This window comes from Cavia porcellus, unplaced genomic scaffold, assembly GCF_034190915.1.
Source record: "Cavia porcellus strain 051 isolate PalLab524CR breed Dunkin Hartley unplaced genomic scaffold, mCavPor4.1 scaffold_7, whole genome shotgun sequence".
Taxonomy (NCBI): domain Eukaryota; kingdom Metazoa; phylum Chordata; class Mammalia; order Rodentia; family Caviidae; genus Cavia; species Cavia porcellus.
Window position 1 is genome coordinate 96300994 of NW_026947490.1, and position 13763 is coordinate 96314756.

The 13763-nt window shown below is 44.5% G+C and overlaps 1 protein-coding gene across 3 annotated transcripts in view; it reads left to right on the forward strand.

Annotated features, from left to right (window-relative positions):
* The first annotated feature begins 9006 nt into the window (after nt 1-9006).
* Afg1l (AFG1 like ATPase) overlaps nt 9007-13763 on the forward strand; it is a 217662-nt gene continuing 212905 nt past the window's right edge. Inside the window, exon 1 of one of the 3 annotated variants that reach the window (XM_063253978.1) lies at nt 9007-9366. In XM_063253978.1, the coding sequence (XP_063110048.1) occupies nt 9228-9366 (139 nt within the window). In that variant the 5' untranslated portion in view covers nt 9007-9227. The remainder of the gene's footprint in view (nt 9367-13763) is intronic. The other 2 variants (XM_063253977.1, XM_063253979.1) reach the window with 2 other exon arrangements.

The window sequence follows — 13763 nt, forward strand, 5'->3', positions numbered from 1 at the left end:
GGCAACCTGCTATTTACCCAAGTGGTTCATGAGAGGATTTTTGGTGTGAGGAAAGAGAAAGAAGAATATAAAGAAACAGTAGCCTTTATTTTAAGGATGCGGAGAAGCGCCCCACAATCAAACATGGCTGCGCCTCTTCTGATCAGGATGTGGGATTTGGGGACATACATATAACCTCTGACTGGGGTTTGCACTTAGGGTGGGCACTGGTGATGCACGAGCAGCTGATTGGGAGTTTTTTTGAGCCACTGGTAGAAGGAAAAGGAAGCTGTCACAGGGGAAGGGAGAAGTGAACATCCCTTGGTCCCGCCTCCCACTGCTGTAATATTGTATTGAGGGCAAAATCCTTTCAGTTCTGAACCTTCTCACTCCTGGAATTGATCTCAAGTTGTATTCCTTTACCTACAAAAGCCTCAAGGTTTTCCTTCAGTATAGCTGAGTAGTTCTCTATTGCACAAAAGTATCACATCTTTCCAACCTATCTGCAGGTGCTAGTTGAGTTGCCCCTATTTCTCTCTGGTTTTCTGTCACATAGAGCATTGTTTTCTCATATTTGATTTTCAGTCCATAAACCTTCTTTCAGGTTAATTATATTTCCTATACAGAGGCATCTCGCTGGACCCTACCTCCTGATCTACTCTGCCTGTGTTTCTTTTGTTAGTGTTTCAAAGCCATCTGTGTTAGAGATTACAGCCAACCTTCTCTGCCCCATGTCTGCTATACTGTTTTACTGCTATTGGTTGTCTACTTTACTCCTTCATTCCACTGTCTGCCCTGTTCATTGAGGTCTCTCTGCCACTGTTCCTGAAAGCCTGGTATTTTTTTTCTCTCTCTAGAATGTCCTTCAGTATTTTTTGTAAGGTTGGATTGGTGGTCTGGAATTCCCCCAGTTCCTCTTTGTCATGGACTCATCTTGTCTCTCTATTAATTTTGAGAGACAGTTTTTCAGGGTACATCAATCTGGGTTGGAGGTTGTTTTCTTTCAGGGCTTGGAACACTTCGCTTCAAGCTCTTCTTGACTTATGGTCTGTGTTGAGAAGTTTGTCATGATTTTGATGGGTTTTCCTTTATAGGTGATTTGTTCCTTTTCTTTGATGGCTTTTAATACTCTGTTCTTGTGATGAATTTCTGGGATCTTGATTATTATTGTTGTGCTACAAAAAAAGAAAAAATGCAAAGTTAAAAAGATTGTTATTAGCACAAAGAGCTTTGTTATTCTGTGCTATGTTTATCTCCCTAGTAACAATGTACCTGGAGCACCGACCACATAGTTATAGATTAATTAACTGACACATCGCCATAATGTTCTGTATGCGTCATGACCTTAGTAACCTGTTTGCTGTGTCAACCTTTGTTCCCTTTGTGAGAGACAAATGATGCTATGTCAATTTGTTTGCTTTGTGAGAAACAAATATTCCTGGAATTAGCAGACCAAAGGCTTTAAATTAAGGGGGAAAAAAAGGGCTAACCACCAACTGCGAAACGTCTCTGACTCCAAGCAAAGGGGCACAAAGGCCTTCCCCATTCTTGCTCTTGTCACATCAGTGGTTTAATCACTGTAAAAATCTGTCAAAATTCTAACCTAGTTGCACAGCTTTGCAAACTCCACCTGCACTGTGCCACTGGTGCCAGCTTAAATAAAAGCACTCTTTTAAAAAGATGTCTTGTCCCAGTTTTTTTTTTTTTTTCTTGAATAACATCTTGGGGCCTTGTTTTTTTGGGGTACAACAATTATATGTCGGGGTGTAGCTCTGTTTTGGTTGTAGGTGGCTGGAGTTTTGTATGCCTCATACTTCTGAATATCCTTTCCTTTTCCTATGCTTGGGAAGTTTTCCTTAATTATTTCTGTGAATAGCCTTTATATTTCCTTGGGTTTTACCCCTGCTTCTTCACTCATATTTTTTATTCTTAAGTTATAGATCCTCTTGTCATCTTCTAGATTTTGTATTGTTACTGCCTGTTTCCTTGTTATTTTTAAGAGATCTTTCCTTTCATGATCAGATATTGCAAACCTATCTTCAAGTTTTGTTAATCTAGCTCTAGTTTCTTTTTCTTTATCTTTAGCTTCTTCCAGGCAGTTTTTCCAGCTTTTGATGGAGTTTTTAATTTTCTGGTAATCTCTTTGAATCTGTTTCACGTATTCTAGGTTTTCTTTATATTCTTTATCAAATGTTTCTCTCCTTTTTTGTGTTCCTCCATTCTCTGTCTGTATCTTCTTGAGAGGTGCTTAGCATTTCTTTTATGAATCTTCTTATATCTATTGTTATCTTCTTATATCTTGCTTTATCTTCTTATATACTTGTATTAATATTTCAGTTTTGAGCTTGTCTATAATGTCACAAAGATATCTCTTTATGTCCGCTGATGCTGTGTCTGATATTGCATGTTTGCTGCCTTTAGTCTCTTCTATATTTACCTTTCCTGGATCAATAGTTGCAGGGTTGGAGGCTGGGGGCCTTTTCTTATTTCTTTCTCTTGTCATGTTTTTGGTTTCTTTTATACAGGTGTACAGTGGAGTTCCTAGCCCCTTTCCTTGTTGGTTATGGTTCTTCTGAAGTGTGCTGGCTAGGGATGCTGCCCTCTCCAGTTTACTGTTGGTCATTGAGGTGCAAGCAGGGGTGGTGTATGCTTGCCTCACTCCTCCTAGCCAGTCAACCTGTGGGGGCCTTCACCAGGCCAGTGTGTGCCATGTATAAGGAATGGGCACGTACAGAATCAGCTCAGGACAACTAATTGGGTCCAGGCCAGGGGTGTGACCCAGCCTGAGCATATCTCACCGATCTGCTCTGGGCAGGGAGCAACCTGCCGGTTCATTCCTTATTCATTCCCGTCCTGTCTGATTCCAACATGTCGCCCAGTTGGTCACCCCTTTCCTGTGGGAGGGTCTTATTCTGAGCACTCACCATGGGTTAGTGCAAGTCTCCACGCCCGCTCTTCTCCACTGGGTTCACTAACCCCCAACTTCAGCATAACTGCTGCTCTGGTGAGTTGTGTCGGTGTGAGTTTGGGCGGCTCCAGCAAGAGCATCATGGCTGCTAATCTTAGCTGCTCCAGTGGTAGCCCCGGGACTGCTCATTTGACCCGCTCTTCTCCCTGTAGCTTCTTCCTGGATCGACAGGATCCATCTCCCTTTGTCTGGTCCTCTCCAGGATGTTTTACTCTGGCATCTGAGTTATTGTTCCCAGGGAGGGTCTGTATTTTGCTGTTTTACTGATCTGCCATCTTTAGCTCTGCCCATCTTGTTTTTTCTTTTTGAGACAGGGTCTCACTCTGCAGTTCAGGTTGGTCTTGAACTCACTTTGTAGCACAGACTGGCCTTGAACTCCACTGCAATCCTCTTGCCTCAGCCTCCTGAGTGCTGAGATTACAGGCCTGCATCACCACGCCTGGAGCAATGAATTTTAATATGTAAAATGGCTGGGTTAAAAATATCAGCTCTTTGAGAGCTAGGCATGGTGACACTGCCTGTAATCCCAGTTACTCCACAAGCTTAAGGTTGGAGGACCACAAGTTTGAGATTAGCCTGGGCAATTTAGTGAGACCCTGACTCAGAGTTAAAACTTTTTGTTTGTGTTTTTGAGACAGGGTCTCACTATATAGTTTAGGTGGCTGACTATAGCCCATGCTAGCCACCACCATGCCCAGATTTAAAATTAAAATATAAACAGGGCAGCTGGGTATAGTGGTGCATACCTGTAATCCCAGAACTCTGGTAGGCTGAGGCAGGAGGATCCTAAGTTTGAGCTCCACCTGACTTTGTAAGACCTGGCCTCAACAAAACAAAACAAAACACAAAACAAGGACCAAGAATGTAGCCCAGCATGAAAGCCCCAAATTCAATCCCCAGGCTCCAAAAAATAGACTAGAGGGAGTCAGGAGTGGTGATGGATGCCTGTAATCCTAGCACTCTGGGAAGCAAAGAGAGGAGATTGACAAATTTGAGGTCTGAATCCTGCCTGAGCAATTTAGGAAGATCCTATTTCAAAATTAAAAAAAAAAAAAGGCAAGGGAGGGTGAGAATATGTCTCAGTACAAAGGTCCTGGGCTCAGTCCTCGGTACCAAATGTATAAAAAGTTTGCTTAACAGTGATGTCAATAATAATATCATGTCTCAAAGAACATTCTTGGGGTTGTCCTGGAAATACTAAAATTTAATTAGTTTTTATAATTCTTTTTCTTTTTATTTATTTATTTATTTTTTTAGATGAGTCAAGTGCAGTAGAGAGAAGGGGGGGAAGAGTAGAACAAGGAGTTCAATCTGTACTGACTGTGAACAATCAATTGAGATAAGTCACTACCTTTGGACCAGCCTATAATTCTTTTTATTAAAATGATTTTTTTCTAATAAAAATCAGGACACATGCTGAGGAAATAAGGGAGTGGTGTCAAATGGTGGACAGGATCGATTTTCCTGGAAATATATTTGCATAGGAACTGGGATGGTGGTGAATGGCTAGAATCCCAGTACTGACACAGAGAGGTTGACAAACAGGGAAATCAAAAGTTGGAGCCCAGGCTGTGCAGTTTAGGGGAGACTGTCTTACTTTTCTTGCTGCTGTGACAAAATGCCCAATACTCACAAGTCAAAGGAGGAAACTAGTTTCAGTTCACAGTTTGGAGAGGTTTTAGTTTGTAGTCACTGGCTCCAAGGCAGAGAGCAGCGAGGCAGCAGGGGGCCTGTCTTTCATCTTTCTCCCTCTCCTGCATCCAGCTACTAAGCCCCTTAGCAGGGGACCAGGGTCCCGCCTTTGTAAGCATCCTCATCTTGTGCAAGAGGAGGGCATGGGGATGGTGTGAGTGCCACACGCATTCTGCTTACAGTGCAAGGGAGGAAAAGGGGGCTTTCTCCACCCACGTTTGTTCCTGTTACTTTTGCTGTCTTCTGCCTGCCAACAACTGCTGCCCCCCACCATGCCACCCTGCCTTGTAGCCAGCTGATTATATACCAAAACTTCCAAAACCTGAGCTAAATAAACCTTTCTCTCTTTTATTTGGGCATCAGGTATTTTGTCTCAGCAAGGAGAGAAAAATAACCAAGACAGTTGGTGCCACTCACACCCAGTGTAGGGCTTCCCATTATCCACACTTAAAGCTGTGTTAAACCGATTTATTTATTATCACACACCCTTTTTCCATATTCACACAGCTTACATCCAACCAGCTCCAAAAGTTCCCAGCCGGGGACTTAGCTCAGCGGCACAAGCACCTGTTGGCAAGCACAGGGTCCTGAGTTTGATCCTCGGTACCAAAAAACGAAAATCTCCACCAATGAGTGCCTGAAGCTTTGGGGGGACGACTATATATAAACTATAACAGAGATCCTGACTCAAAACAAAAGTGTTGGGAGTATAGCTCAGTGTGAAGACCTTGGCTTCAATCCCTATTATCATAGAAAACACAAATATTTATGAAAGCACATAGCATACTTGGTAAAGCAAGTCTAACATAGCTGGTGTCATTGTTCATGCCTGTAATCCCCACACTCAGGAGGTTGAGGCAGGAGGATGGTTTCAAGCCAGCCTGGGCTACATAGTTAGTTCAAAACCAGCCTAAAGTACATAGTCCCTGTCTCCAAAAGAAAAAAAAAATTCAATATAAATAAATAGTGCTTCATTCTGCAGCCATTAGGGAGACACTGCAAATATACAGACAGAAAAGATGTGGTCGGATAGTCGCATATTTGGAAAGTCACATCTAATAGCAGAATGGCATGGTTCTCATGGTCAACCAGTAAGGCAAGGTCTTAACTGTGAGAATGTCAGGACATGAGAAAGTGAACCACGTGGTATCTTGGAGAATCAAAGAACCAGGACATGGAGAAGATGGAGAGGAAAGAGAGGCACAGTTAGGAGGTTACTGTACCGACCTCTGAAAGGACCAAAGGGAGCCTAATGGTCATAGAGGGACGTAAGCCATTTTATTTTATTTCATTTTATTTTCTTTTAATTTTTAATTTTTTGGGCTGGGGATTTAGCTCAGCGGCATAAGCACCTGCCTTGCAAGCAGGCGGTCATGAGTTCCATCCCCAGTACCAATTAAAAAAAAAAAGAAAAAAAAGGTTTCAATTCTTAATTTTTTTGGAGACAGTCTTGCTTTGTAATGCAGGCTGGCCTTGAATTCACTATGCAGCCTGGGGTGGCCTGCAACTTGTGGCAATCCTTCTGCCTTAGCTTCCCAAGTGCTGGATTACTAATACGCACCACCACCGCACAATTTACTGCACCTTTTTTTTGTCTTTTGAGACAGGGTCTCACTATGCAGTTCAGCATGGCCATGAGCTCTCTTTGTACCCCAGGCGGGTCTTGAACTTGCACATTCTCCTGCCTCAGCTTCCTGAGTGCTGGGATTACAGGTGTTTGCCACCATGCCTGGCTACTGCAATTTTTAAAAGAATGACATTGGGGAAGCATGTGGACAATTGTGTGAGGAAAGCCTTTTAACCCTCCCTAAAAATTTAAATACAGAATATTTAAGAAAAACTATGTTGGTAATGATATAGGGGAATGAAACTCCCAACCTACTACATGTCCGGTACGAACCATGTTCTCTAAAATTGAAGAATGAATTTTAGGAGCACAGAGGTTAAGAGCAGTTATTGAGAGAAAGAAATCTTCCATCTGAGAGATGGAAGCGTCCTGAGCAGGCTGCCAGGGACTGTGCCTTTTCTAGGGACTTTTATAGAGCAAAACCACAAGGTGAGACAGGGCCAAGGTGGAGAAAAATGGGAACTCCCAAGGTGGGCATGAGTGGGACAGAACTGTGGTCAACCAATAAGATAAACAGTTCAGGGAAAATTGACCAAATCGGGGACACATGGGGAAGTGAGTCACATAGCAAGCAGGCGTGCTTAACAGCAGTGACTCTTCCTGCAGGGGGTTGGGATGGTGACTCCTGACCTCCTCAGGTGACAGAGAACTCTTGGACTATCAATCCCTAGGATGTGGGTATATTTGCTTTGCCTTTTGTCTTGAGATCTGGCCCACAGCAGGAGGTGATGGTCTCTTCCCAGATTGCAACTGGACTTCTGCTCTGGCTCCTTTGAGGCCCAGCCCTGTCTGACTGCCTGTTATATTTCTAACTAACTCAGCTGCCTGTAACAGTAAGCACAAGTATATATTATTATGTGATTCAAATTTGAAAACTCTAGATGTGGTGGCAGATGTCTATAGCTGCTGGGGAGGGGGAGATGGGAGGATCCCCTGAACCCAGGAGTTTGAGGCCAGCCAGGACAACATAGCAAGACCTTCTCTTGGGAAAAACAAAAATCAAATCAAAACAAAACAAACAACAACAACAAAAAACCAGGCGGGGGATGTAGTTCAGTGGTACAGTGCTTACCTCTTAGCATGTGCAAGATCTGGGTTCATTCCATGGCACTAGCTGAGCACTGGGCATGATCCTAGCACACTGGAGGCTGAGGCAGGAGGATCATGGCAAGGTTGAGGCCAGCTTGGGCTACACAGTGAGTTCGAAAAACAAAAGAAAATCTCTGGCACTGGGTGTGGGGAAGCAACAAAGATAAATTTATCAAATCCCATGTAACCTGGATATTCCTCTAGGTCTGGGCAGCAACAAAACAGAATAAATCCCAACCTACGGGGAGATTGAATTTTAGTAAGAGCATATAATGAGCTCATCAGTCAATGAAGAAGGTGTAGTATTATGCCAGATGGTTGTGAATGTTATGGAGAAAATAAAACTAAGAAAAAAGAAATAGTGAACAAGATTGTAATTTTTTTTTTTTTTTGGTGGTACCAGGGATCGAACTCATGACCTTGTACTTGCCAGGTAGGCGCTTATGCTGCTGAACTAAATCCCCAAGAGTGTAATTTTACATAAAGTAGTAGTAATACCTTATATAGTAGTAGTAAAGAAAGGCTTTAACTGTGAGAGTATCAGGACATGAGGAAGTGACTCAAGGAGGTATCTTGGCAAACAGATGGACTAGAACATGCAGAAGATTTGGGGACAGGACCCAGGCTTGTGGGTTCCAGCAGTGGCAAGAAATCCCATGTGGGTGGGCAAGGAGGAAAAGACAGTTGTCCTAGATGGATTAGAGAGGGCTGTTAGCATCTGGGGCATCATGAGGCCTCACAGGCTGTTTTGGTGACAGTGCAGGGAAGGTGCTAGTGGGTGTTTAACACAGGAACGGCGTGATTAACTCGGGATTTTTAATGACAGTACAGATCAAGAGCCGAAGCAAGGGGAGAGGAACCGCTCGGGAAGGAAGTGATGGAGACTCGGAGCCCTGTCTGTGGTCGCAGTACGGGTACTGAAAACTGATGTTCCGGATCATCGTGAAGGCAGAGCCAGCGAAACTCACTGAGGGACTGGACGCTGCCGGGAGAAGACGAAGCAAAGGCTGCTGCTTTTGTAAACACCGCGGCAGCTAGAAGGCCACAGCTGCCATCTCCTGAGCTGAGAAGTGGGAACTAGGTACTGGGCGCCCTCTTCCACTTCAGGAAATGACCGTGAGAAGAGGAACAGCAGCAGCAGTGTACGGAACGTTTGTGGGCACCTGCGGCCTGGCCTCTAGGTTCAGCGTTACATAATACCATGACTATTCAACCCACTAATGTTGATCTTAGTTAACTGATGGACCATCAGTTTCCCCATTTGACTTATAAAATCGCTCAAGTCATTTGAATGATTGATGCTATTCAAACACCAAAAGGTAAATGGTTGGCGCATATTCCAGGTATTGACCAAAGCTGCACTGGATGCTAGAGGAAGGAAAAAAAAAAGGAAAAAGATTTGGAGCTACCTTTTAGGAGAGCTGTGACAGGGTGACATCAATAGTTCTTTAAAATATTATAGTCTATTTGACCCCCTATATGTTAACATGAGCTAATTTAAAAGGCTGTGTCCTGGTTACTGAGTGACTTAGTAACTTCCGGAGGCCTTGACAAGTTTAGGCTGCAGGCAACCTTGCCCATTCCATCAGGAGCGCCCTGCCCCAGGCCCCGCCCCCTCCAGTGCCCCGCCCAGCTCGCCCGGCAGCGCACTGCATGCTGGGAGTCGTAGTCCGGGCTGGACCTGTCCACAAGAGTCCACTGAAGGGCACAGAGTTTAACCCCCGCCTTGTGACTACAGGTCACCTCCCGTGGTTGCTCCCTTCGCTTCTCTCGGGCGGAGCGTCCCCTGAGCACAGCTGGACTTGACCGTGCCAGCACTCTCCTCTGGCTTTCAATAAAGTTTTCCTCTTCCTCCCCGGTGCGGAGCTCAAGATGGCGGCCTCCTGGGCGGCCTCGGGCGGCCTGCGCTCCTTAGCGCGGAGCCGGCTCCGGCGGACTTGTGTGGGGCGCGGGGCCCGGGCCGCAGCTCCCGCCGCTCCGGCCGCCGCCCCTGGGAGGCCCCTTTGGAAAGGTCAGTGACTGCCCGGGCTGGAGGGGCGGCCGGGCGCCCCTTCCCCGCCGCCTCCTGCTGTCCGGTTCCTCGGAGATGAGGGTCCCCCGGCGGCGCGGCTGCCTTCTCCCCTTTCTCCCTCCTGCCCACCTCGGAGCCCAGAATGCCGAAGAAGGTGCAAGAGCGAGGGGCTCCCCTTGGAGGGGCAGGGTGGGACCCCTCTTTCTTTCCCAGCAGCTGGGGGAGCCGAGCCCGGGTCGGGGCGCGCGCGGCGTCTGCGTCCCCGCACCCCGCGGTCCCCCGTCCGGCTGGCTCGCGGCGGCCGCTGCTCTCGGGTTCCGGGACACCGATCGTGTCCCTGGAAGCCCGGTCCCAGGCACGGGTGGGTTCTCGATGTTACTGGGGGCTTGTCGGCGGTGTCCTTTGCCACTGAGCTTTTCTTCATTCATTCGGTTGTTTGCGAATGGATGAATGCATATTTTGAGTAACCACAGGAATGCTCATTTTACTGCTGTAGACGTAAGGTGTCCTTTGCAATGCAGGTCACTCAATGCAAGGACCACGATGGTTAGGTGAAAACCCCCCCCCCCCAAAATAGGGAAGAGGATTTAGCACAGTGGTATGAGGTTGTGAGTTCAATTGCTAGTACCAAAAAATAAAATATAAAAATAAAAATAAAATACACTTGATGGTTAGGTGCAGTTTTTGAATGAAGTTCTCATTGCCTTCACCCATTCACATCCTTACACTTTACTTTTTCTCGGCTAAAAGCATTCTGTTATATAATTTCATAAGCTATTATACCTTAAGTATGTACTTTAGCCGTGGGTGGTGGTGCAGGCCTCTAAGGCCAACATTCTGGGAAGATCACAAGTTTGAGCCCAACCTGGGCAACAGAGTAATTTTAACAGACCCTGACCCCTCCTCCACACACAAAAAAAGGAGATACAGCTTAACGGGAAGGCGCCCCAGAGTAAAAACAAAACAAAACAACCTCCCCTATACATATGTATACAATAAGCCTTTTCCACAAAGATCGATTCAATGCACTTAATGAATAATGATATACTTTGGTAGTTACACTGTGGATCATAATACACGTTTTATTCTATTTTTAGAACTGTCCATAGCGCTGGGTATGTAGCTTAGTGGTAGAGTGCTTGCCTAGCATGTTCAAAGTCCTGAGTTTGATCACCAACACTGCAAAAATTAAATGGGCTAAAATACTCGATAAAGGCAAATGGGTACAAAAGATAAAAGTTACATGGAGATTATTGTAAAATGTAAGGTTATCTTCTGTCCTTGTATTAGCAGCTTTGTTTTTCTCTAAAACTTGTTTCTAATGTATTCTTTCAGAGACGTTCTATATATGTACAAATATATATGTAGATAAATATCTATCAAAAAATACAAGTGGTAAAATACTAAATATTCTTATGTATATAGAGCAGTTAATTGTATTAACTTTTTTGTTGTTTGAGACAGGGTCTCATTATTTATTTCAGGCTGGCCTTGAGCACACTATGTAGCATAGACTGACCTTGAACTCACAGAGATCCTCCTATTAACTCTTAATTTCTTTTTTTCATTTGATCTATTTTATAGAATTTGGGTATGATGTTGCACGCTTGAAATTTCAGCACTCTGGGAGGCCGAAGCAGGAGGATTTCAAGTTTGAACCCAACCCTGGCAATTTAGAGACCTAGCAAGTCCCTGTCTCAAGACAGAAAATAAAAAGGGCTTGGGAGGTAGCTCACTGACAAGGTGCCATGTTGACTCTCCAGAATTGGGAGGAAAATTACACATATATTACAGTATATATATCTTGGAAATCACTAATATCACTAAGTGTATAACAGCTTTGAATTTCAGACTGTTAATACTCTATTTTATACAAATGCCCTAATTATGAAAATTAATATTTAAGGAACATCATTACAAAAGCATATATGATTTACTGAATGCTGAATGCTTATTCTGTGTCATGCAATATGCTAAGTGCTTTCCGTACATGTTATTTTATTTAATCCTCGTTATTCTCATTTTGGGGGCCCTGAATCCAAAGTTGCAGATGTTAGATGCCTAGTAAGTGGCAGAACTTGTGGGGTCAAGTGAAGGTTACACTTGACTTTGCATCTGACCCTTTAAGGCCATGCTATTATTCTAGTCTCATACTGCCTCTGTGCTCACTGTTTAGGCGGCTCTGGGTATCAAGATTTGATGAAAATGCAGTTAGGGTAGAGGATAATTTAACTGCTTGTGAGAACACTTCCTCTTGTTATAGGGTGGTTCCTTTAAAAATGGCTCGGTAGTCAAAACTATTCCAGGTGCTTCTTGCCCCGGACAAAGAATTGGAGGAGACAAGCCAAATAATGGTACCAAAAGTTTCTTTGAATAACACAAGGTAAATAGAATGGAGAAGATCAGCTCTGTAGAGCGAACTTGGGCTGAACGGAGAAAAGGCAGAATAAAAAGCAAAAATAAAAGTACATGCTGTGTCTGAGAAAGCTGCAAGGGCCACGGTTGCAAACTCGTGCTGGACAGTGGCTTTCCCTGAGGGCTGCCCCCCTCTACCTCTTCTCAGGAGCCCTGGTGACATCCTACAGAGTGGGGTCCTCACCCTTGGCGTCTTACAATGGACAGGTCCCTCCATACATACAGGCTCCTCTCAGTGTCTTGGGATTTTGTAAGTGACAAGTCCCGCTCACGTCCCGGCCAGTTTTGCCTATTCTGTCTCCTACCACAGTCTGGTCTTTTTCTCTCTTTTTTTTTCCCGGTAACAGAAATTGAACTCAGGACCTTGTGCTTGCCAGGTGTTTGGGGCACTGAGCTGTATCCCTGGCCCAAGCATTCTGGCCTTTGTTTATTTATTTATGTTTTATTTTGGTACCAGGGATCAAACTCAGAACTGTACCGCTTGTGAGGCAGGCGCTTATGCTGCTGAGCCAAATCCCAGGCCCTGCATTCTGGCCTTTAAACAAAAGGAAAATATAACTTTAAATTCTGTTTATTGAATCTGATTTGCAAATTTTTTTTCTATCCCTTTGATTTTTTTGGATTTACTGTTTGTATTTCTTTCTTTCTTTTTTTTTTTTTTTTATCGGTACCGGGGATCGAACTCATGACTGCCTGCTTGCAAGGCAGGTGCTTATGCCGCTGAGCTAAATCCCCAGCCCCTGCTGTTTATATTTCTACTTTATCTTTTTCTTCATGTGTTGGAATTTTATTTTGTACAGTATAAGAGTGAGGCATTGGCTTAAACAGAAGAGGTAAACAGATAAAGAAGGGAATGAGGGGAAAGAAAGTGTGTGCTCTTAGCTCTTTTACTCTGCCCCTGACTTTAATGCCATCCCTCATCCTCAAGCCATTTTGTAAAATGGAATTATGGGTCCTAGAATGCTATTTATCCAGATCACCTATGGGATAACCTAACTTTAAGCTTCTTAGGAAGTAGAGCATTATGAATTCCATCTGGGGATGGGGGTGTATATGTCCCTTAGATGGTTAGACAATCAAAGGTGAGATTTTACTATTTTACTTTCCAATTTGATATTTTATGTAATTAAAGTATATATGATATGCCCAGCATGGTGGTGCATGCCTATAATCCTAGCACTTGGGAGGCTGAGGCAGGAGGATCACCACAAATATAAGGCCAATTTGGACTGCTTAGTGAGTTCAAGGCCAGTTTAAACTACACAGATTAATCCTGTCTCAAAACAGAACAGGAATGATGTGTGTATGAGAGAGAGAGAGAGAGAGAGAGGGAGAGAGAGAGAGAGGAAATCTATTGGTTCATGGTTCAGAAGCCTGGGAAGTTGAAGATCAGACATCTGTATTTTGAGATCCTTCTTTTTGATGGAGACTTTGCAGATTTCAGGAGTCACAGGGCCCCGGGCTAAGAGAGACCTTCCCAGCTCTTCTGAAGTCACAGTTCTTTGGATTAGGGCTCCTGAGAGGAAGTTCTTTTTCTTTTTAGCAGAAGTGTAACAGTGAGCTGTTCGAGGCTGCAGGTGAGCAGGTTGAGATGTAGCGGGGCAGGGTGGCCGCCATCTGGTTGCAAAGAACCTTTTATGCAAAGGGAAGGTTTCTAAACTCCGTGGAGTGGTGGTAGGTTTCTCGGGAAATGTGACCAATCTTTGCTGCAGACGTACAATAAAAACCGAACGTTTCTTAAAGGAAAAAGATCAGATCTGTGTTAGTGTGTTTTCTCTGGCAGCTGACCCCAGGAAGCGGGTGATGACTTAGGGTGAAGCTGCAGTTTTTGGGCTTGGTACTGCTGCGGTGGAGGGCAGTGATGGGTGGAGCGACTCACACACTTCTCGGGTGCAATTGATAATCCTGGGGGAGGCCAGGAGAAGAGTTCAGTGTCAGCTTTGGGCTCTGGCTTTGGGTTATTTAGTCAAGGGAAACCTGCC